General features: G+C 38.7%; 3 protein-coding genes and 3 pseudogenes across 4 annotated transcripts; 5 read left to right on the top strand and 1 right to left on the bottom strand.

Moving 5' to 3' along the window:
• Window positions 1-1,115: 1,115 nt before the first annotated feature.
• Window positions 1,116-2,379, top strand: LOC147280457 (urease accessory protein F pseudogene; annotated as a pseudogene).
• LOC147280454 (TMV resistance protein N-like) lies at window positions 2,331-13,391 on the top strand (annotated as a pseudogene). Its single transcript, XR_015123268.1, has 5 exons — window positions 2,331-2,498; window positions 2,618-2,735; window positions 6,704-6,706; window positions 12,537-12,690; window positions 12,779-13,391. The product of XR_015123268.1 is annotated as a TMV resistance protein N-like (transcript).
• LOC147280455 (uncharacterized) lies at window positions 5,398-11,477 on the top strand. Its single transcript, XM_086250088.1, has 7 exons — window positions 5,398-5,441; window positions 9,984-10,236; window positions 10,359-10,594; window positions 10,669-10,884; window positions 10,989-11,090; window positions 11,167-11,247; window positions 11,337-11,477. Exons 2-7 carry the CDS (start codon window positions 9,984-9,986, stop codon window positions 11,475-11,477), a joined length of 1,029 nt encoding a protein of 342 aa, XP_086106214.1. The 5' UTR covers window positions 5,398-5,441.
• On the top strand, window positions 8,505-9,988 carry LOC147280456 (uncharacterized). Its single transcript, XM_086249951.1, has 2 exons — window positions 8,505-8,991; window positions 9,077-9,988. The coding sequence occupies exons 1-2, from the start codon at window positions 8,539-8,541 to the stop codon at window positions 9,872-9,874; spliced, it is 1,251 nt and encodes a 416-aa protein (XP_086106077.1). The 5' UTR covers window positions 8,505-8,538; the 3' UTR covers window positions 9,875-9,988.
• LOC147280453 (putative pentatricopeptide repeat-containing protein At1g77010, mitochondrial) lies at window positions 13,302-15,228 on the top strand (annotated as a pseudogene).
• Window positions 15,229-15,741: 513 nt separating this feature from the next.
• On the bottom strand, window positions 15,742-21,575 carry LOC147280452 (protoheme IX farnesyltransferase, mitochondrial-like). Its single transcript, XM_086251432.1, has 7 exons — window positions 21,216-21,575; window positions 20,536-20,665; window positions 19,173-19,310; window positions 18,903-19,036; window positions 17,878-18,003; window positions 17,261-17,364; window positions 15,742-16,454 (listed from the first exon to the last, which is right to left on the bottom strand). Exons 1-7 carry the CDS (start codon window positions 21,515-21,517, stop codon window positions 16,084-16,086), a joined length of 1,305 nt encoding a protein of 434 aa, XP_086107558.1. The 5' UTR covers window positions 21,518-21,575; the 3' UTR covers window positions 15,742-16,083.
• Between the last annotated feature and the right edge of the window lie 788 nt (window positions 21,576-22,363).

The raw sequence follows: 22,363 nt of genomic DNA, 5'->3' as shown, positions 1-22,363 counted from the left end.
ATAAAAAAATATAATAATAAAAAAATTATAAAAGCAATTATATAGCTAAAAAATAGCATTAATTGTCATTCATAAATAAAAATCATCCATATTACATATCAAATTCAATAATATTGTCCAAATTAAATAGGAATCCAAACAAGCATATTGATCTAACAAGATCGTTCACAAAAACATAGTAAAAACAACCACTTCATTCATCCCACTCATTATCATCAATATCATTCAAACTAATATCACTATCATCCTTGTCCAAAGAATCGATGTGGGAAGGAGGAAGTGCACTATCAAATTGAAGAGGAGCTTCTAGTTCTACTTCATCCTCTTCATCCAAAAGCATTGGGCCTTAATCTGACCAAAAGACTGAAAAGCCCATTAATATTTCTAAAAGGCCCAAGCCCAGACCAACATAACTAGTCACTTCACTAGTCTTTCACTGAACCAAATTTCCAACTATTCAGCTATGCTCCCATGGCGGACTATCTGACTCGGTTCCCCATGGCCCCCCATCACCACCATCCAATAGCACTCACTCACTCGCAACCCACACTCTGATTCAAGGTCACTCATGGCCCTTTTTTTCTTCATCTCAAACTGATCCTCTTACTCTCTCTTGCTTTTCGGCCCAATCATCTCGTCCAAAGCTGCCTTGGGATCACCGGTCGCCGACGAAGACTTCTCAGAGAAGTTGCTGCTGAGACCGTTGCCGGATCGGAAAGTTTTGGGATTGAGAGTTTTTGAAAAAAAAAAATCACGCAGAGCGTCGCCATTCACGCCTTCAACGCCTTGCCGTCGCGAGGCGTACGACTATTTGCGCCTTGCCGTCGCATTTCAGTCATTTTACACAGTCCGGCGACGTCGTGCGCAATCGGCCGCCGCCTCGCCATGACTCGCGCCTCCTGAAGTGCGCTTTTGAAAACACTGATTGTAATTCAAATGTGCATCCCACATGCATAAGCTTTCTTCCACCAATTGATGACAAAAGAAAACAAAGAAATTGTTTTGATTTAAGTATATGGTGTTTTCCCTTACTTACAGGTATTTGAATATGCTCAAAGCTTGATTGCTCATAGTGTATCAGCCAGAATAGTTTCATTCTTCCAATTGAGAATGAGATGGAGTTAAACAAAGAAAACAGGAAGCGTGCTTTGCCAGACTCCCTTTTACAGCAGAGCGAATGGCAACTGCTCAATTCTAACCTCCCAACTGGTGGTTGTGCTCCTATGGATATAAACAAAGAAAATTAAGAAATTAACGTCCTTCATCAGAGTCCTTTTTACAGTGGAGCCAATGGCAACTGCTCGATTCTATTCTCCCAAAAGGTGGTTTTGCTCATTCTTTTGGTCTTGAGGCTGCAATCCAAGCTCGCATTATGGTCCTGAAAATCTCAAAACTTTCATAATCCATTTGTTGGAGAATACTGGCAGCATACTCCTTCCTTTTGTGTATTCTACAACAATATCACCTGATTTGGAAACCAAGTGTAAACTTGACAAAATGTTGGATGCAATGTTAACTAATGAAGTGGGCAGAAAGGCATCGATTACACAAGGGTCCGCATTGATGAGGGTGGTTGCAGCTGTCTATTCAGAAATACCATTTCTTAAATCTATAAGGGAAGCTTCTTTAAGTTCTGGGGTGGCTTCTTTTCACCATGCTCCTAGATTTGGGTTTATATGTGGACTGCTTGGGTTAGATAGCAGTACTTCTCGAAGAGCCTACATGTTATTACAATGAGAGACATTATTTCTGCTGCAACAAGGCTCAATTTGGTAGGACCCCTTGGTGCAGCTGTACTGCAGCATCGGATTGCTCCTGTTGCTGAAGCTATACTGAATCAATGGAAGGACCGTTCAATTGAGGAAGCATGCCAAACTGTTGCTTTGCTTGACATTGTGCAGGGTTGTCATTGCTACCTGTTTTCTCGACTGTTCTGTTCTTGAAGTCCCAAATAAATGTATCAACTGTTGGAGCCTGCTTGAACTTTTTATTCTTCATAGGAAGCTGAAAACTTCATCTTATAGGAAACACTGGATGAACTATACGGTTGGCTCTGTTGGTACGCTCTATACCTTATGGGTGGTTGCATTTTGTTTTGGAGTCACTGAATGAAATCCTCCGTTTCTTTCAGAGGTTATTTAAGATTAGTTAAGATTAGTTAAGATGGTCTAGATGGGGAGGAAAAGAAAATATTCCTAGACATTGCATGTTTCTTTAACACAGAGAACAGAGATCATGTAATAAAAATACTAACTGCTTGTGATCTTTCTGCAATTATTGGAATAAACATCCTTGTCGAGAGATCTCTCTTAACTATTGAAAGGGTATGGATGCATGATTCTCAGCTACAAGAAATTGTTCGGGAATGGCTATGGATGCATGATTCTCTACAAGAAATGGGTCGGGAAATTATCATCCGAGAATCTCCTAATGAGCTAGGCAGGCGCAGTAGGTTGTGGCTTTGTGAAGATGCAAATTATTTCTTAAGCAAAAATATTGTAAGGGAATTTAAGTACAAGAATAAGTTTATAGTTGTTAATATATTATGTAACAAGGTACTGTACTAACCATTTTTCTTGAGTTATGAGGTTCACTATTTTGTATTCTTGTTTAATAGGGTACAGAAATACTAGAAGGCTTAATTTTGAAGTCAATGGATGGGCCACGAGTAAATGTGGACGCGAGTGCCTTTTCAATGATGAACAAACTGAGATACCTCAAAATTAATAATGCGAGTCTCTATCACTACAAGAAAAACATATTTGGGCGACCAAACTTTGGGCGACGAACATATATTCGTCGCCCAAAGCAATTTAGGGCGACGAACAAGAAAATTTGTCGCTCAAAGTCATAAAGTTTTGGGCGACGAACATGTTCGTCGCTCAAAGAAGGTTTGGGCGACGAATCACACATTCCTCGCCCAAAGTTACTTTGGGCGACGAAAATATGTTCGTCGCCTAAACATTAACAACAAACAATTAATTGAGAAATATATTGGGCGAGGAATATACATGTTCGTCGCCCAAAGACAATTTGGGCGACGAACATGTATATTCCTCGCCCAAACTTACTTTGGGCGACGAACATATTTCGTCGCCCAAAGTATATGTTCGTCGCCCAAAGATACTTTGGGCGAGGAATATACATTTCCTCGCCCAAAGATACTTTGGGTGACGAAATTATGTTCGTCGCCCAAAGTATCTTTGGGCGACGAAATATGTTCGTCGCCCAAAGGATTATCCTGTTTTGTAATAATGGTTTGGGCGAGGAAGCTCACAATTCGTCGCCCAAAGTTTGTTTGGGCGACGAAATGTTAGGTTCCTCGCCCAAGATCAGTTTGGGCGACGAAATTTGTAGTTCCTCGCCCAAAGTAAGAATATTTTTTTGTTTACAATTTTATATATGTAATAGCATACTATACGATTGTATTTCCAAAGATCATAACCATTCATTTTTTAATTCCCCACTTAAGGATCATCCATGCAAAAAATTAGCTCAATCAGAGATGTAGAAGTTAGGTAACGGTGGTTGAACTTATGAACGATTGTAAATTTTCTAATACGAATCGAAGTATGAGATGAATTCCGATTTAGCCGATTTTTTGCAGGGATGATCTTCCAGTATAAACGAATAGAATGAACGGTTCCGATCGTTAAAATCACATTGTAGTCTTCACAAATTGTTGAATCACCAAAATTTCTACCCAAAAGTTAATATAATTATACTCTTTAAGTGTATTTGTATGTAGAAGATCACTTTTGTATTGTGTTTTTAACGATCCGAACCGATCATTCCTTAGTGCCTCACTCAAAGATCATCCATGCAAATTAAAAATTAACTCAACTGGAGATGTAGAAGTTAGGTTTAGCATTTAGGATGTATGAACGATCTTGATTCTTATAATAATAATCGAACGGGTAGATGAACTCCGATTGAGCCGATTTTTTCCAGGGTTGATCTTTGAGTATGAACATATATGAAGAATGGCTCTGATTGTGATAATCACGTTGTGGTCTTCACAATTATTGAAGCTACAAGGTTTTAACGAAAGAGTTGATATAATTTTAGTCTTCAAATGCAAAAATCACTTATTTATATGTAGAACCTTATATGTCGATTGTGTTTTTAACAATCTGAACCGTTCATTTATTAGTTTGTCACTCAAAGATCATTCCTCTAAAATATTAGGTCAATTGGAGATCTAGAAGTTTGGTATTGGAGCTCGAACGTATGAACGACCATGGTTCATAAAAAAATTCAACTTTGGGCGACGAAATGTATCTTTAGGCGACGAACAGTGCGTCGCCCAAAGTCTGAAATTATGGCGGGATAAAACGGTGCCCTAAAGTCAACAACTTTGGGCGACGAACATGAATTCGTCGCCCAAAGTGACTTTAGGCGAGGAATTAACACATTCGTCGCCCAAAGTAACTTTGGGCGACGAATGTGTTAATTCCTCGCCTAAAGTCACTTTGGGCGACGAATTCATGTTCGTCGCCCAAAGTCTTTCGATTTATACCCATTTCTGGGTTCACTTCAGTCAGCTCGATCACTCACTCACCTCACCCTCGCAGCGCCGCGCAGCCCCTCACCCTCGCAGCGCCTCCTCTTTCCCTCAGCTCTCACTCCCTCCTCCTCCTCCTCCTCCTCCCTCCGCCTCCTCCTCCTCCTCCCTCGTTCCCCGAAACCCAAAACCGCCCCCCCCCATCAGCAACCCACCCCCCGCGAAAACCCACCCCCCCTACCGAAACCCACCCCCCCCATCAGCAACCCACCCCCCCTACCGAAACCCACCCCCCCCATCGGAGACCCACCCGCCCCTCCCCTGAAAATCCACCCTCGCCGAAACCCACCCCCGAAAATACCCACCCCCGCCGAAACCCACCCCCGCAAATACCCACCCCCGCCGAAACCCACCCCCCACCCGAAACCCACCCACCCCCACCGAAACCCATCCCCCCCCCAGCCGAAACCACTCACCCAAAACCCCCCCCCCTGGAAGCCGAAAGCAGCTCACCCCCCCCCCCAGCCGAAACCACCCACCCAAAACCCCCTGGAAGCCGAAAGCAGCTCACAGGTATTTGTTTTTTTTTTTTTTTTTTTTTAATTTATGGTATTTTCTGGTATTTTCTGGTATTTTCTGTTTTTTATGGTATTTTCTGTTTTTTATTGGTATTTTCTGTTTTTTATTGTATTTTCTGTTTTTTATGTTTTCTAATATTGTGGATTTTGTACTTGTTGTGGATTTTGCATAAATTGATTGTGAAATTTCTGATTTTAGTGGTAATTAGTTAATGTTGTGGGTTTTTTTAATTTAGTGGTTTGGTTGTGAAATCTGAATTTAGATTGATGTTGGGCCCATATTTGACAATGATTTATTTTTTTGGTGAAGGAAGGATAGTGTTGCATTTGTTGTGAAGGATAATTGCATTTTTGGTGAGGTATGTGTTTAATTTATCTTTTAGTTAAGTTTTTGTATGATTTAGTATTTAATGTTTCATATATAATTGTATTAAATTTTTGAGTGAATTAGTTTGTATGTTAAAATTAATTATAAAATTCATTAATTAATTTGTATGTTTTTATATGCTAAAATTTAATAGTTTGTTTGTATGCTTATATGTATATTGTTAAATTAATTATAATTTAGTTTGTATGTTACATTTAGTTTAGTTGTAATTGCAAAATTTTCGATGACGTAGTCCAGCACTCCTCGAGTACTGGGTGAGGTCATGTGGCACGAAGCGCTTGTGCGAAGTTATCAATCGATAACTTTGTACATTTAACTAGTCGTGCGAAGTTATCAGTGGATAACTTTGTACACTAAATTTAAATTCACCTTAGACCCGTTCGAGAGTCTATTGGAGCGCGCATGGGCGCTTGGCGTGACTGCGCTCCAATATGATTCTTGAATTGTCCAAATTACCCATGGACAGTTTGGGAGTGCACAATTATGTGTTGTGGTTAGCGGTTCATGTGATGTGGTTTTGATCTGAGAAAATTTCGGCAACATCTCCTTATGTGTTCTTCGAGTGCATACTAGATATTTGTTTTAAATATCTACGTCGTGCACTTGGAGAACCATAGGGAGATGCTGCCGAAATTTTCCCAGATCGAAACTACGTCGTGTGAGCCAACAACCACGACACATATGTGCATTCTCGAATGGGATAGGGCCCTTACCGGAGGCATAAGGAGACGAAGAATGGTGACGCATCGTTTTCTAATTGTCGTGTAATATGGAAACAGGCATCATGGACCGACAGTGGATACGTAATACGAATCGTGTTAGTGATGAATATTTGTATGGGATCGAGTCATTTATCCAAGTTGCACAGGAACATGTCAATGCTCAGAATAATATAAGGTGTTCGTGCCGGAATTGTAACAACTCTTTATGGAAGACAGTGCGTGAAGTCAGAATTCATTTGGTGAGATTTGGGATGTCACACAACTATACGACATGGTATTATCATGGTGAACCGAGAGTTTATGCTTCGACGTCCTCGGAGACCCGAACAATTCTGCAGCCTACTGAATCTGTTGCTGATGATAATGACCAAGTGATGGGCATAATAAACGATGCTTATCCATATGCATCGCTAGATCACGAAGTCAGTCAGCATGATACAGAGAGCGATAATATGGATCAAGATGATGGGTTGCCCGAAGTCCAAAGAGAAGAGTTTGATAAGTACGAGAGATTGTTGAAACAAGCTCAGCGGGAATTGTACTCTGGTTGTGAAGAGTTCTCAGTGCTAACTGCTGTTGTGGAGTTAATGCATTGGAAAGTACTTAATCAACATTCGAATCGAAGTTATGATCAGTTGATGGGGATTTTGAAACGAATGCTTCCAAAGAACAATCATATACCTGAAACCCATTATCTTGCGAATAAGGTGTTGAAAGATCTCGGTTTGGGATATGAAAAGATTCATGCATGCAAGAATGATTGTGTACTGTTTTACAAAGAACACCAAGGGAAGGATAAATGCCCTGTGTGCAATGAACCGAGATATAAGAACAAGTCTGTAGAGAGAAAGAAACAGATTCCGCAAAAGGTGTTGCGTTATTTCCCACTTAAGCCAAGGTTGCAACGATTGTACATGTCGACACATACTGCAAGTGACATGAGGTGGCACAAAGATAAGCGGGTTGAGGATGATGTGATGAGACATCCTGCAGACGGAAGCGCATGGAAAGAATTTGACAAGATATATCCGGATTTTGCAGCAGATGCACGAAATGTCAGATTAGGACTTGCTACTGATGGATTTAATCCATTCGGAAATATGAGCACATCTCACAGCACTTGGCCAGTGGTCGTGGTTCCTTATAATTTGCCTCCCTGGAAATGCATGAAAAAAGAATTCACAATTATGACGCTATTAATTCCAGGACCGCAATCCCCTGGCAAGGAGATCGATGTATATTTGCGGCCGTTGATTGATGAGCTGAAAGAATTGTGGCAAAATGGTGTGCCGACATATGATAAGTCCACCGAAACAATGTTTTCCTTGCGTGCGGCAGTCATGTGGACAATAAATGATTTCCCAGCTTATGGAAATTTATCAGGCTGGAGCACCAAGGGTTATATGGCATGTCCTACTTGTAATAAAGATATAACTTCCGCTTGGCACGGTGGTAAAGTATGTTATATGGGCCACCGAAGATGGTTGTCGGGGGATCATAAATGGCGTCACAGTAAGGAGGCCTTTGACGGAAAAAAGGAGATGGGCGTGAAACCTAAAGAATTATCTGGTGATGACATCTTGAGGCAGTTGAATAACTTAGAATTTGGCCGGATTGGTAAACATCCCTCTAACAAAGAATGAAATATGCCAAGGTCACCTGCACATCTAAATTGGACAAACAAGTCGATATTCTTCGAGTTGGAGTATTGGTCCAAGTTGAAAATCAGGCACAATCTCGATGTAATGCATATTGAGAAGAACGTGTGCGAAAGTTTGGTGGGGACAATCTTGGGCATTGAGGGAAAATCAAAGGACACAATTAAGGCTTGACAAGATTTGCAAGAAATGGGCATCAGGAAACATTTGTGGTTAACGAAGAAGGGTGATAAAATGATAAAGAAACATCCATTTTATACCATGAAGCCTGTGGACAAGAAAGAATTCTTAAAGTTTCTTGCATCGGTCAAATTTCCTGGAAAAATTTTGGGCTTGAAAAGTCATGATTGTCATGTTTTATTGCAACGTCTGCTTCCGGTGGGTATTCGAAAGTTTTTGCCCGAAGATGTGGTTGAACCGATTGTTGGGTTGTCGAGGTTCTTTCAGCATATCTGCGCTAAGACGTTGCGCGTGTCGGACATGTCAAAATTGAAAGATGAGATTGTGTACATCTTATGCAAATTTGAATAAATATTTCCACCGGCCTTTTTTGATATAATGATTCATTTAATGATACATTTACCGCAAGAGGCAATTCTTGCTGGGCCGGTCAGTTATCGGTGGATGTACCCAATAGAAAGGTAACAATTTCTAAACTATTTCATTACTATTCTTCAAGTTCAGCTCTATGTTATTCATAAAAGTTTTCTCACTATGTAATTACATTTGCAGAATGTTGGGTAATTACAAAAGGTACGTCCGAAACCGGGCACGCCCCAAAGGCTCCATAGCAGAGGCATACATTGCAAATGAATCCATCACGTACTGTGCAATGTACCTCAGCAGTGTTGAGACGTCATTCAATCGCCCCCAACGCAACGACGACGGCGGTGAAAAAAATGAGACACTTTCTGTCTTTTCTCAAATTACACGACCATTTGGCGAAGCCCCTAAATCAGCTGTTGAATTCTCGAAACACGATATGGAGGTGGCTCATTGGTTCATACTCAACAATTGCGAAGAAGTTGACTCTTTACGCATTGAGCATGAGGAACTAATGAAGCGCGACTATCCAAGATGGGACATGGAACGTGTACAGAAAAAGCATCGGGAATTGTTTCCTAAATGGTTTAAGGAACATGTAAGTAATTACTGACAATAATGATCAGTTCGTTCATGTGTTTGTAAATTTTTTGTAATATATTAATTCCATTGTCTTTTAACAGATGGAAAAGCTGACTGATGATAATTCGCCGTTATACAAGGAGTTAATGAGTTTGGCGAGTGGTATTCAATGGGTTGAAACGTTTTCCGGATGTAATGTGAATGGAGTCAAGTTTTTAACTGTAGAACGAGATGCCATCTTGAGCACTCAAAATAGCGGGGTTTGTGTAGAGAACTTGGACACTGGCACGGTTGATTTCTACGGCAAGCTGACGAGTGTACATCAAGTCTTGTACTCGCATCGCTTTCAAGTTGTGTTATTTAAGTGTGATTGGTTTAATACAGACCCGAATAGGAACAACAGTATTAAACTCGATTACGACTTAATATCTGTGAATACAAACACTCGATGGTATGAGAATGATCCATTTATTCTTGCCACAATGGCAAAACCAGTATGTTATCTGGATGACCCTAAGGCGGGTGTGGGTTGGAAAGTAGCTCAGATGATTCAGAATCGAAATATATGGGATATTCCAGAAAAAGAAAATCAGGATGACGTGGCCTATCAAGAGGATTCATCTTCGACCATACCTAATCCATACAACAATGATGTTATCATACAACAAGTCGAGATACATGACGTTCCTCCAATTGAGATCGATGCCTTATCAATTGATCTTGGGCCACTTCCCCGAATTGATGTTAATGATTTCATCGATGATGATGATGATGATGATGATGATGAAGATGAAGATGAAGATGAAGATGAAGATGAAGATGAATATGAAGATGATGATGTTGATGGTATCGATGATGATGATGATGAAATGAGTATTTCTAGTGGTGATTCAGATTAGTAATTGATAATGGTGATTCATATTAGTAAGTGATAATGATGATTCAGATTAGTAAGTTATTACTTTAGTTTTCTTTTTTACTAACATAAATATTTATTGAATTGTGCAGATGAGTTTGATCTCGAACAGGGGTGGATCTCGGAGGTCCACTTTAGCATCTATGTCCGCCCCTGCAGCCCAGCCCGCCCCTGCAGCCCAGCCCGACCTCATAGCCCAGGGCGACTCGACCCCGGCGATATCCCCAGATCTCTCATCTAGTACTGGGTCTGGGATTCAGTCGGCACGGAGGGCCCGACGGGGTCACCGTTATGGTGCATATGATAATGTTGCATCATCCACTCGTACTGCCTCATCATCAGAGAGTAAGAAAAATGTTTTCACATCACTTGTGTTAAATGTTTTCACATCACTTGTATTTATGTTTAATTTTATTTAGATGTTATAAGATTACTGTGAAATTAATATGTTATATTTGCTTTTCTAGGTACCAAAACCACGAGGGGGATAAGTAGAGGGTTGAAGGCGTCGCGAATCACTCGCACGACGAACGAGAGGATTCGAATCGTTATTGAGCAAGGTCACCTACGACCGAGCAAGGAGGTCCATAGTACATTCGCTTCCTTTGTCGGATCGATTATCCGTGGTGAATGCCCCATGCTTTTCCCCAGTTGGGAAAAGGTTGATGACGCCATCAAGAGGAGCATTATGGGCTCCATTTCTGTGAGTATATTTCGATTAATATAAAATAATTAATTTGATCATTCCTAACAATTTGATAATTGCATTTTTTTCAGGTAAACTATGACATTCGGATGGAGGATCCGGATGTAGCTAGGTATATGGAGAAGTTATTGAGAAAAGTGTACGCACAATGGAAGCACGAGCTGCACAAAGAATATAACATGTTTGGATCGGCAGATGAGGCATTGGTCAGCCCTTCTCCGGAGATGGCAGCTCGGCTTGATCAGTGGCAGTGGTTGTGCACTCATTTTCAGAGTCCGGAATTTTTGGTATGTTATATCATTTTAGGACTTCAAAATTATTTTTTCTTATGTTATTCCTTTATTGTGTATACACTAATATGTGCATTTCCAATTTGCTTCATATTTAACAGAGGAAGTCGAATGCCAATCTTCAGAACCGGAAAGCGCCCGCAAGGATTGATCATCATGGTGGTTCCATGCCCTTCTCATACCGGGTGGAGTCATATCGTCAGGTGCGCTATTATTTAATTTAATATATATATTCCTTAGTATTGTTTGAGTTTTTGTCAACATTACATTCTTTTTCAGGCTGGTTCGCAATTTCCGGAGGTCGACAACTACGGAGATGTTTATGCCCGACCCGGCAACGACAAGGGCAAGGCGAAACACGTTAGTTTTTTATATTTTAGTTTTATTTCACAAATTTAAATTTTTGTATTTGATTTCTTAATTCCTAACTTGTGTATAATATTTTGAAGGCTGAGATGCTCGCCAAGAAGCTAGGCGAGTTATTTGGAGGAGGTGGCCAGCCAGTACCCTCCGGACACTCCGTTGGAGACGATCTCAGTCCCCGATCCCGATGCCGGTCTTCGTATTATGACGGAGACACTGGGTGTTAGGCGTGGTAGGGAGATACGCGGAATGGGAGCGGGTCGGGTTCGTGATCTCAGTGCCGGGTCTTCATCTCAGCCATCTGCAGATATAGTCAACCTGACCACTGAAGTGCAATTGTTGAAGGGTCAGCTAGAAGAATCGAGAGCGGCATATGCGGAGCAGACGAGTAAGGTGCAGCAGATGCAGCAGATGTTTGGCCAGTTGGCCAGGATTGTACCTGGGTTTGTGCTGCCGCCCAACATTGACCAGTGCATGCCAGACTCCTCCACCGGTGTCGATGATGCTACTGACCTAGGGGGCCATTAGTTATTTGTATGTATGTATTAATTAAATTGTTTCTACTTTGTATGGATATTTTGGATATATAAATTTATTAATTTTGTTTTATATAATTTTTGAATAAAGAATTTTTTTTTTAATATTAAATTCATATATATAATTTAAATAAAAATTTTTTTTTTAAATAAAATACGTTTGGGCGACGGACAAATTTCGTCGCCCAAAGCATGTTTAGGCGACGAACAAATTTCGTCGCCCAAAACCTCTTTGGGCGACGAACACCCTTATTCGTCCCCCAAAGATGGTTTGGGTGACGACATTTGTCCGTCGCCTAAACACTTTTTGGGCGACGAATAAGGGTGTTCGTCGCCCAAAGAGGTTTTGGGCGACGAAATTTGTCCGTCGCCCAAAGCACGTTCCAGCGAGGAAATTAGCTATTCCTCTCCCAAATCTTGTTTAGGCGACGGATAATTTCGTCGCCCAAAGAGGGTTTGGGCGACGAATATGTGTGTTCGTCGCCCAAAGATGGTTTGGGCGACGAAATTTTTCCGTCGCCTAAACATGCTTTGGGCGACGAATTTTATGTTTTGGGAGACAAAAAAAATTCGTCGCCCCAGGTGTCTTTGGGCGACGAAATTTATGGGTTCGTCGCCCAAACTCTTGGGCGACACATTTTGGGCGAATAATTGCTCGACGAACCAATTTCGTCGCCCAAAAGTTTGGGCGACGAAACTCTACTTTGGGCGACGAATTCCGTTCCTCTCCCAAACCCTTTTTTCTTGTAGTGTATAATGAGCTTGAATATCTTCCCAATAGTTTAAGGATTCTTGATTGGGTCGGATATCCGTTAAAATCTTTCCCATCACATTTCAACCTTGAGAAGCTGTTGGAGCTTAACTTGCCGTGAGTTGCATTAAAAATTTTCAGATGGGAATAAAGGTACGTATCCTATTACTTATTTAATCTTTTGTTACCCATAAGAGTTTTTAAATCATGGAAGCTAATTTTCTATGCTTTTACTTGACAGCCTTTATACAATTTAAAAAGTATTAACCTCATTCACTCTTTGAATCTTGTGAGCACCCCAAACTTTAAAAGTATGCCAAATCTTGAGCTTCTGATTCTTGAAGGATGTATACAACTGCATGAGGTTGACCAGTCAATTGGAGTGCTTGAAAGACTTACTTTGTTGAACTTGAAAGATTGCAAAAACCTTGTGGGCCTTCTCAACAGTGTATGTGGCTTAAAATCTCTCAAAGTTCTTAATATTTCTGGTTGTTCAAAGATTGAGAAAGTGCCGAATGAGTTGGGCCATGTAGAGTGTTTGGAGAAGCTTGATATGAGTGGAACTGCCATAAGTGAAGTGCCCTCCTCCATGTACAGGCAAAGCCAAACGGAAACCCAAACCTGAATTTGGTAGAGTTGATAGATTTGATTTTCTTGCTCCTGGAAATGAAATTCCAGAGTGGTTCAATTATCAAAATGTGGGATCTTCAGTAGGTGTAGAGCTGCATCCAGGTTGGTTAACTGATAAGTGGATGGGATTTGCGATGTGTACTGTTTATGAAATCCACCAGCCTTTGTCAGAAGACTTAGACGTTCGCCTTGATTCCGTATTGTATGCCAATGGAAACATGGCTGCTGGCTTTATTTTTTCAACAAAACAATTCAGGGAAATAAAGAAGTGTGCGGTCAGAGGTAGAGAGCAATGTTAGCATTTCAGAGGAGGCGTTGGAATTCTCTAATTGTAAATTTGTAATATATGATTTCGTAGAGTGAAGAAGGTACACGTGCTTTGGATGACAATCAATGCATGTAATGGACCTGGACTTGGATTTCCAAAGTGATAGATGGCAAAAGTACGTGTCCAAATTATATTATATTATATTTTTTATTTAATTTCCAAAGTTATAGATGCATGTAATGTTTTTATTTTATTTTTTAGAAATGAAAATTTTATTTTTCTTTTATCAAATGATATTGAGAAGAGGAGTTCAATTTTGAATTAATAAAAGTGAAAGGGAAAAAAATGTTTTAGTCTGTGTAGTTTCAAAACTCTACATTTGGTTTCTATGTTTTATATTATTTGTAATATGAAGACAATTTTAACAAACTCAAATTTTCAATTTTGTTTTAAAAATCAAATTGAAGGTAACATACATGATTTTTTGTCATTTTGAGTAAAACTTGTGAGTTTAAACAAGTTATTAGTTAAAATTTGAGAAAAAATTTCATATTGGTTATAAAATGTCCTAAAATTGCAAATAATAGAAACCACTAGGGCTAAATGCGGAGTTTTTGAAACCACAGAGACCAAATCAAGAAAAGGTTTCGATACAGAAAATTAACAAGATGTTGCGTTATGGAATTCATTGATTTTTAGCAATAATGAAAACATTGGAGCATTAGTTCTGTTCAATGAAATGCTGACTAATGGTGTTCTTGGAAATTCATTTACGCTTGCAAGTAAGTGCTATGAGTATCTCAGGCATCCTCAAACACGCCGAACAAATGCACACACATGCCTGCAAAGTTGCTAGTGCTAGTCTTGATGCATGCTCCAAGTGTTGAAGTCCTAATGATGCTTGCCTATTATTAATTTAGTGAGCTCAGACCCTTTGACGTACACAATCTTGCTTAATTCTATGCTCACCTTGTATTCAAATTGTGGAAGAGTTGGCTCGAAGATGCAAAACATATTTTCAAGGCAATGCCAAGTATAAGCTTGATATTATGGAACTCAATGATCGTAGGCCTTAGTCAAAATGGCTGTCCAATTCAAGCATTAGATCTTTTCAGGCAGATGAATAAGCTGGACTTGAGAATGGACAAGTTGGATATGGCTAGTGTGCTCAGTTCATGTAATCATGTGCTACTATATCCTCGCTTGAATATGGTGAACAGATTTTTGCCACAGCTACCATCATTGGGTTTGATTATAATGAAATTGTTTGACAGAATGATCAAGTCTAATGAAGTCGTTTGGAATTCTATGTTAATTGGTTATGCAAACAAATGGTCATGGAACCCAATGAAATTACATTTACAGGGATTTGTCTACCTGTGATCATTGTGAGTTGGTTGAAGAAGGAAGCAAATGGTTCTCTAAGAAGAAATATGACTATCATATTTGATTCAGGCATTGAACACTAGCCTTGTATGATTGATCTTTTCTCCCAAGCTGGTTGCCTTCGAGGAATTAAGCAATAAATGTTGAAGAGATGCCTAATAAGGCAGACACAAGCATATTGTCATCAATCTTGAGAGGTTGTGTGGCTCATGAACACAGGGATCTTGGGAAGAAAATGACGGCAGAGCGAATCATTGAGCTTGATTCTGAAAACTTAGGTGCTTACGTACAGTTGTCTAACATATTTGCATGTGTGAAGGAGTGGGAAGGATCTTCACAGGTTGAGATAAGTGATGAGAGATAAGAGAATACAAAACAATCCTGGTTGCAGCCTGTATGGTTGGTGAACAAGACTCTTATGGCACCATAATTCTTGGAGAAAATACACTTTCTAGGCTTGTGAGGTTCAAGAAAATTTCTTACATTCTCATAGTAAGTATTTGAGCCAGATCTAGATCATATCGAATTCATTGAGCCGCATATCGCCGGAGCTCAAGTACTTGATCATATTGGATTCATTGAGCCGCATATCGCCGGAGCTCAAGTAATCAAGTATGAGAAGGAACATTGAGCCTAGGAATCTCTGGAAAGAGTTGCAAAGTATCGGAGCAGGCCAAATATAGCCTTGATAGTTCACTGGTAAGGTTTCTCAAGCAACTCACACAAGGATCATTAGAGAAAACCCTAACACTCCTAGATACTGATAAAGAAAGCTTTTACAAGATAGCATTACAGTTAACCTCTGTAGGATTAAATGTTAGGTTCAGGATTCAAGTAACATCGGCCTTTCCTCTCATCTCAGGTGAGACATGGAATTCAATAGGAAATATTTGTTTCTTTTCTTTCTTTTTACAATTTTGCAATTATTAACAAATAAGACTAATGCATTATTCTGTTACAAACTTACAATGTTATTGTTATGACCAATCACGTTAATAAGATGACGATTCAATCGCTCCTCTATAATCAGCCCTTTTCATACTTCAAATCAACAATACATTCCGAGTTTGAAGTACCAAAACCTCGACACTTGAAACAGACATTTGCAAGAAAAATACATCACATCTGCAACAAATTGCATGCTTTTGCTTTTTTATGGAAGGGTTTACCTAGGCAAATGGACATTGCATTTGCCACAAAAATACATTATTGGGCAGGCTTTTGACCTTTCATTGTACAAATCAAGGGACTCAGAAAAAATATCATGAAGAGGCATATGAAGGAACTGGAAGAAAAGGAAATGGTGCAACAGAGGCATATGATACAGGTGGGCGCACTTGTGTGCCAACTGTGGAGTGCCTCAAACTGTTCTTCCGGTTGACATTTCCATCTTGTGAGGACGATAAAAGCTCAATACTAGTCTCTGAATTATCTTCAGCAAGGCATTGTTGATTATCAGAGAGACGGTGAAGCAGAATTCCTGACATAAATACAGGAAGATAAAGAAGGCTGGCGTGAAACATCCTCCTAGCTTTAAGTGTGGTACGGTCTCGATAGAATGAAAATGCTGTTGCACTTATTGCTAGAGTAAGAGCAGTAGATTCAAGAACAAACCATCCAGAAGTCATGCCCCCTGCAGACAAAGGAGAGATGAAATTGGTCAAATAAGATGTAAAGCCCAACATTGAATTATCCTCAATCAGTTCTTAGTGGACTCAAGATTAACATCCTATGCATCCATGTTCATAAATTTGCCAATTTATTTTAAGATCCTATTACCACAAGGGCTGGTAGACCCAATTTATATTTGGTTCATTTTAGTCATTCTACGACAAAGAAGATTGGCACAAATAATAAAATGGCATCCAATAAATCAACCACTTGTACAAGTACTAGGAAGACAAAGTATTGTCCCAACAGAAACATAATTGGTAACTGGTGCAAGGAACCACAAATTAATAAATCAATCTAGATTCTACAAGGAAAAAAATGACACATCAAATCAACCAAAACCATCAATAACAAATGTAACTAGTAACCTTTGTTACAGCCACCCAAGAGTAAATCTAGGAAACATGTGAATGTAGGTAAACCCTCAAATTCAATCTGGAAAACAAACAATATGGGGCAAAAAATTTTAATAACAATCTATTTTATAACAAAATAAGATAGCATTTCTTGGTTCTGACAAATTTTAAGTGTGTTTGTACTCACGTGTGCACGCATGTGTCCGTGCCTGTGTTATTTCAGTTTAATGCATACCAATGTTGACACCGAAATGATGGAAAACTGGTTAAAATGAGAAAGGAAAAAAAAAACCGCTCAAGTAACTTTACAAGAGGACTAGCAATGATAGAAATAAAAAATACAAATAAAACTTGAAAGGAAACAGGATAAAAAAACAAGAGTAATATTCTGTTTGGGAATCTTTTGACTCACAATCATAGGCCAAGAACCCCAAAGGGATCAGGTATGCGCAATTCCTTAAAGCTACTGAGGCTGTTCTCTTACCAGAAGCATCAGCAAGAGAGAACATCCTAAACCTGAATATACAACAAATTAAAAATAAAAATAAAAAATTAGGAGGGAAGGCGCTAAAGAAACCAAGTGACTACAGACATTCACACACATACAAGCATTCCACCTGCCCCTTAGATTATCTATCTAGACAATCAACTTGATTACGAGTTCTCAAAATCCCATCTTAATCATTTGAAAGGGGGAAAAGGAAGTGGATCACAAAACAGATTACTCATGCCATCACTCTGAAAATGTTAGGGATAGGTAACATTCTTGTATTATGAATATATAATTGTATCTACCTTGAACACATAGGGCATAATGGATATTGAGTAATTCTTGCAATGAACAGATATCAATCATGAAGCCAAAGGCAGGAATACAAACTCCCATTCTGAAACAATTTCCCAATACAATAGGTGGATCCATCCCATTGATGCATAATGGTTAAAGTAAGACCTTGAAAGAACTGATGACATAAAGAGGATCACCAATACTTTCACACATCAGAAATTCAAATAACAGAACATCCATACCCTCCAGCGGCATAGTCATTGCGGCACAAGTATGCAAGGGCCATAAAATGAGGTATTTGCCAAAAATATAGAGCAGCTGGGAGAATCATTGCATTGAGCGAAAGCTGGCCAGAAGCTGCAGCCCAACTGAAAGTCCAAAAGATATAAATCATGAGCCACCATGCAAAAATAGTCGGTTCTGGATAAAAAGTTAATTCAAGTCAACTGCTTAACATGCTGTTAGATCGACTTCAATCAAAATTACATATTCATTTTATTATGAGGAAAGTATTTCTGACTTCATTTGAGTGAGTTAAGTAGGTCCTTTTTCAAGAAGCTAAGAACTGTATTACTAAATGGTCAATCATCTTCCCCTATTCTTGCACAGACAAACGGATCAGCAATAATTGTGTTCCATATGGTGCAGTTCTTGACCACAAGAGTGTTATACCAAGCAGATGATGAAACAAAAAAAACACCACCTTCGGATTGCATGGTTCAAGGGATTGAACTTGCAAATGGTCCAGTCTAGAGTGGAAATCAGTTGCACAAGGTGTGTGTGTGTGTGTGTATGCACATGCGTGTGAATAGATATGATAGAGAGAGAAAGAGGGAGGGAGGGAAGTAGAGAGAGAGAGAGAGAGACTTAGAGATATGTCTAGGTATTGTTGAGCAAGTTGAAGCCACGAGTGGCAAGTTCATTGATAGTGATAAAAATTTCAGACCAGAGAGGGAGGTCATGTGTAGGACATAAAGAAAAATACTTGAGGGAACGTAAAATGTAGAAATCTAATTCATAAAACACTGGGTATTTTCAATTAGATATTGAAAAAAAAAAAAAAAATTGTTTTATCTTTAAGCTTAATGGGCATTTGAGAAAACCCTGATCAGTTTTGGGCCACCAAATATGTTGCAACAACAAAGATTACAGTTATTATGAGTTAGCTGAAAACATAAATTGTCAATAGCCAAAGCCATAAATAAAGTAACTCCTAGAAGTCCAATGAAAAAAGCATGTAACTAAAAAAAAATAAAGGACAAATTACCCTAGAAGTGGTGGAATAGCACCAACAACAGCACCAACCCATGTGTTTACTGGGTGAATCTGCTTCAACGAAGTATATACAAATGCGTAAAGTATTAAATTGGAAGCTGCAAGACCAGCTGCCAACATATTAGCCTGCAAAAACCTTGTCATAAAAGCTGCAACATTAGTCCCCAAACTCACAGCTGATCAAACATTTCATGTGAGAGATATCAGAATCTTAATGTTATATAACTTTCATAAAAGGAAGTGTGTGAATTCATTTTGCCACCTCGCTTGCCAACAAAGCAGTGCCAGCTAAACCAGCAGCAGATGCCCAGGTGATCGCATGAGGTATCGTAATGCGTCCTGAAGGTAGTGGTCTTTGGCACGTTCTTTTCATTTTGGCATCATTATCTTTCTCAAACACCTAAAATTGAACAATTTACAGTAATTTAACACATTATCAAGTCAAAAAGTTAATTTTAAGAAATTGAAGATACTGCATGCAATGAGCCATTAAGTACTCAAACCACATAAACCAGCATAGGATCAACTACTGAAACAAGATTTACTAGTGCAAGGCAAAAAAGTACCACAATTGCTCAACAGAAAAAGGGAACTCTTAAAGTTCCTTTAATAAAGTAAGACAAAGAATATAGAGTAGTACACTGTACATACATACAGCATTACAAAGATAATGAAGTGAATTGGGAAGTGCTTTATCTACAACTGTATCATACATTTTGTGTGCCATGCAAACATTCATCAACATATAATTTCACTAGGTCAATAGACCTTTATCCCTGAAAATTTAACTGGGTGCTTTACTGTAATGTTGTTGCTGGTGCACTTACCTGCTTATCGAAAAAATAGAATAACTTAAGCAAGAGGTAGAACACAACATTTTCCTGGCTCAATGACTGAAATTTTTTATTATTTCAAGTAATAAACCCAATTTTGACTTAAAACAAATAGCTCAATGTGACTAACGTAGCCTACTTATAGGGAACAAAGACTATTAAATAAAGTGAAGAAACAATAATTAATTCTCAGCAGTGGACAAGAAGTCCACCTACAAAGCAAGGAAAAAGGAGTTGTCCTAAACTTTTGAGTGCACTCTCTTTTTTTTTTTTTTTTTTTCTTTTTTTAAGAGACAAACTTTTATTCAAACCAAAATAAAATAGACCAAGCAGTAAACAACTAGTCCACCTGACAATACAAATACAGAACCGAACCTTACAACTACAAACAACCAACATACTACCAAAAACACTCAAAATATACCTAAACAACAAAGATCAAAGACAGCCCTAATTAACTGCTGCTCTCCAATCAGTCCAGATCAGAAGTCCCTAGTCTTGAAAAGGTTCTAATTCATCATTTTATTTTGTTGTTCAGAATTTTCCATGTTGGTCTGTCTATATAGTCAGGATCCATGTCCCAGCTTGTCTTTAAGCTTCATTTCTGTTTGTATCTTACACATCCAAGCTTAATGGTAAAAAATTAAACAAACAATAAACTGCAATATAAAAAAAAAATTAATAAAAACAAACGTTGATTAAACACAGTGAACACCTGGCATAATATAGAAGTTATACATACATAGATTGGGTGCATTCATGGGTACAAAATAATGTTATCCAAGAGCAAACCTGATTTAAGGAATTAGCAGATGCTGCGACCATCATGGTACCGGCACATGTGCAAAAGAGTCCAGAAAAATCAACGGCACTGCCACTTCCAAGAACAAATCCAGTTCCGGAAGTTGCAACCACTAGCATGCTGGATCAAAAGTGAAAAAATCGTAAGTCAAATTCTCAAAATGAGTTTACATGGCAAAAACACCCCATGAATGCTTTTACATTTTTCCAATAGAGAAATCAAACTGAGTCCTAAGTGTTTGTGCAATTAACCTACTTACTATCATAAATTATTACAGCTAGCGTTATAAAAACAATTTGCCCTTTAAATTAGATTAAATAAATAAACATATTGAGGAACTAATGCCACTATAAATCAACTGTAGATCTTTTCTCCCGAAGAATTGAACATATTAAGCAAGTAACAAAACCCATAATCACCAAAAATTCTGTACAAATTATCAAAGACAATACGTTTAACAGAATACGATTACCCAAATGTTTTCCTGTACTATTCTATTGCTACATGGAAAAAGGAACTGTAAAATTAACAATTCCAATCTGAACTAACACAAAACAACTTCAATATCAGTCAAAGAATTACAGAAAAACCCAACCCAGGAAACGCATTTTTTTCTATATTTACAGAAATAAAAATAAAAATCATGAAAATATGTTGTGTACATGTGTACCTGAGGCGAGCTTTAGAGAGCTCCCAATAGCAGCGAGCATAGTGGCGAGCCAAGAGCGCAGCTTTTGAGGCCGAAGACGCTAGATCAACAGCAGCAGCAGTAGCCGAAAGGGCTCGGACTCCATCGGGTCGCTGAAACCCTAGCTTGAGAGAATCTGAAGGCGAAGGAGAGGGGGAGTGGAGGTAGGATTTAGAGTGAGAGAGCAACAGCGGCCGAGCGACGTCGTTTGTGGAAGAGTGGTACAGCGAGGGGTTGTTGGATAACAGGAGCTTCGAAGAGAAACTCAGCGAGTTCCTCCACATGGTCTCGTCTCGTCGTTTGAGAAGAGAAGAAGAAGTAAAAGAGAGATCGAGATCGTGATCATGAACTTGACAAGGTTTTGTACATTTCTTTTTAAAAAATTAAGGAAATTTCTATTTACACACCCCGTTTTTTCTCACTACACACTCGGCAAATTTCTCTTCTCACTACACACCCCAATCCTCTTCTTCTTACTACACACCCCTCCATTTTAATATTAAAAAATAATTATAAAAAATATTTTTGTAAATATCATAAATATGTGACTATCTATTATCATATTTAATATTTATCTAGAGCAATTATATAGATAATTAAGAAGATTCTAATTCAATGTAAAATAGGAAACCTTGAGGGCTTATCTCTCATCATCCAAGAGCCTATATTAAATAGATGTCTTATGTGAATGAGAAATACACTATGATTTCTCCCTACTTCTTTCTTTCTTGTGCTCTTTTATATTCTCTTTTTCTTTTATTTTATAACACGTTATCAGCACAAATATCTCGCCACGATGATATGCATAACTTGGCCGATGAAATAGCATCATAAACTACCAGTGTGCGATGTGGACATTAATATATACTAGTGTGCGATGTGGTCAATGAAATTGCATTGCTATACTATCATATTAATTGATTCGATATATCTACTATCACTCAATGATCTAGATCATTTATTTATATAGAAACATGGTATCTTGGATACAAAATCAAGATGCATAGGATATGATTGGATATGATAAATGACTAAATTCATGTATATTCAAGGAAGAAGTTTCTAACTTAAAGGAATAAGATATATTAAGATGAACTAATCATAAGGGGAGACTTATTCCTTCCAATCCC

The sequence above is a fragment of the Dryas octopetala genome, chromosome 7 (genome assembly GCF_963921425.1).
Source record: "Dryas octopetala chromosome 7, drDryOcto1.1, whole genome shotgun sequence".
NCBI classification, from domain to species: domain Eukaryota; kingdom Viridiplantae; phylum Streptophyta; class Magnoliopsida; order Rosales; family Rosaceae; genus Dryas; species Dryas octopetala.
Note: the sequence above shows the minus strand (reverse complement) of the source record. Positions and strands in the feature narration are given on the sequence as shown.

What these genes read in the sequence shown, in the direction of transcription:
- LOC147280455 (XM_086250088.1), top strand. Translation starts at nt 9,984, where the DNA reads ATGAGTTTGATCTCGAACAGGGGTGGATCTCGGAGGTCCACTTTAGCA. An exon ending in TACTGCCTCATCATCAGAGA is followed by an intron (nt 10,237 to 10,358) that starts GTAAGAAAAATG and finishes TTGCTTTTCTAG; the next exon opens with GTACCAAAACCACGAGGGGG. An exon ending in ACAAGGGCAAGGCGAAACAC is followed by an intron (nt 11,248 to 11,336) that starts GTTAGTTTTTTA and finishes AATATTTTGAAG; the next exon opens with GCTGAGATGCTCGCCAAGAA.
- LOC147280456 (XM_086249951.1), top strand. Translation starts at nt 8,539, where the DNA reads ATGTTATTCATAAAAGTTTTCTCACTATGTAATTACATTTGCAGAATG. An exon ending in CTAAATGGTTTAAGGAACAT is followed by an intron (nt 8,992 to 9,076) that starts GTAAGTAATTAC and finishes GTCTTTTAACAG; the next exon opens with ATGGAAAAGCTGACTGATGA.
- LOC147280452 (XM_086251432.1), bottom strand. Translation starts at nt 21,517, where the DNA reads ATGTGGAGGAACTCGCTGAGTTTCTCTTCGAAGCTCCTGTTATCCAAC. An exon ending in AATGACTATGCCGCTGGAGG is followed by an intron (nt 17,365 to 17,877) that starts GTATGGATGTTC and finishes TTGTATATTCAG; the next exon opens with GTTTAGGATGTTCTCTCTTG. An exon ending in GGGGTTCTTGGCCTATGATT is followed by an intron (nt 16,455 to 17,260) that starts GTGAGTCAAAAG and finishes CTTTGTCTGCAG; the next exon opens with GGGGCATGACTTCTGGATGG.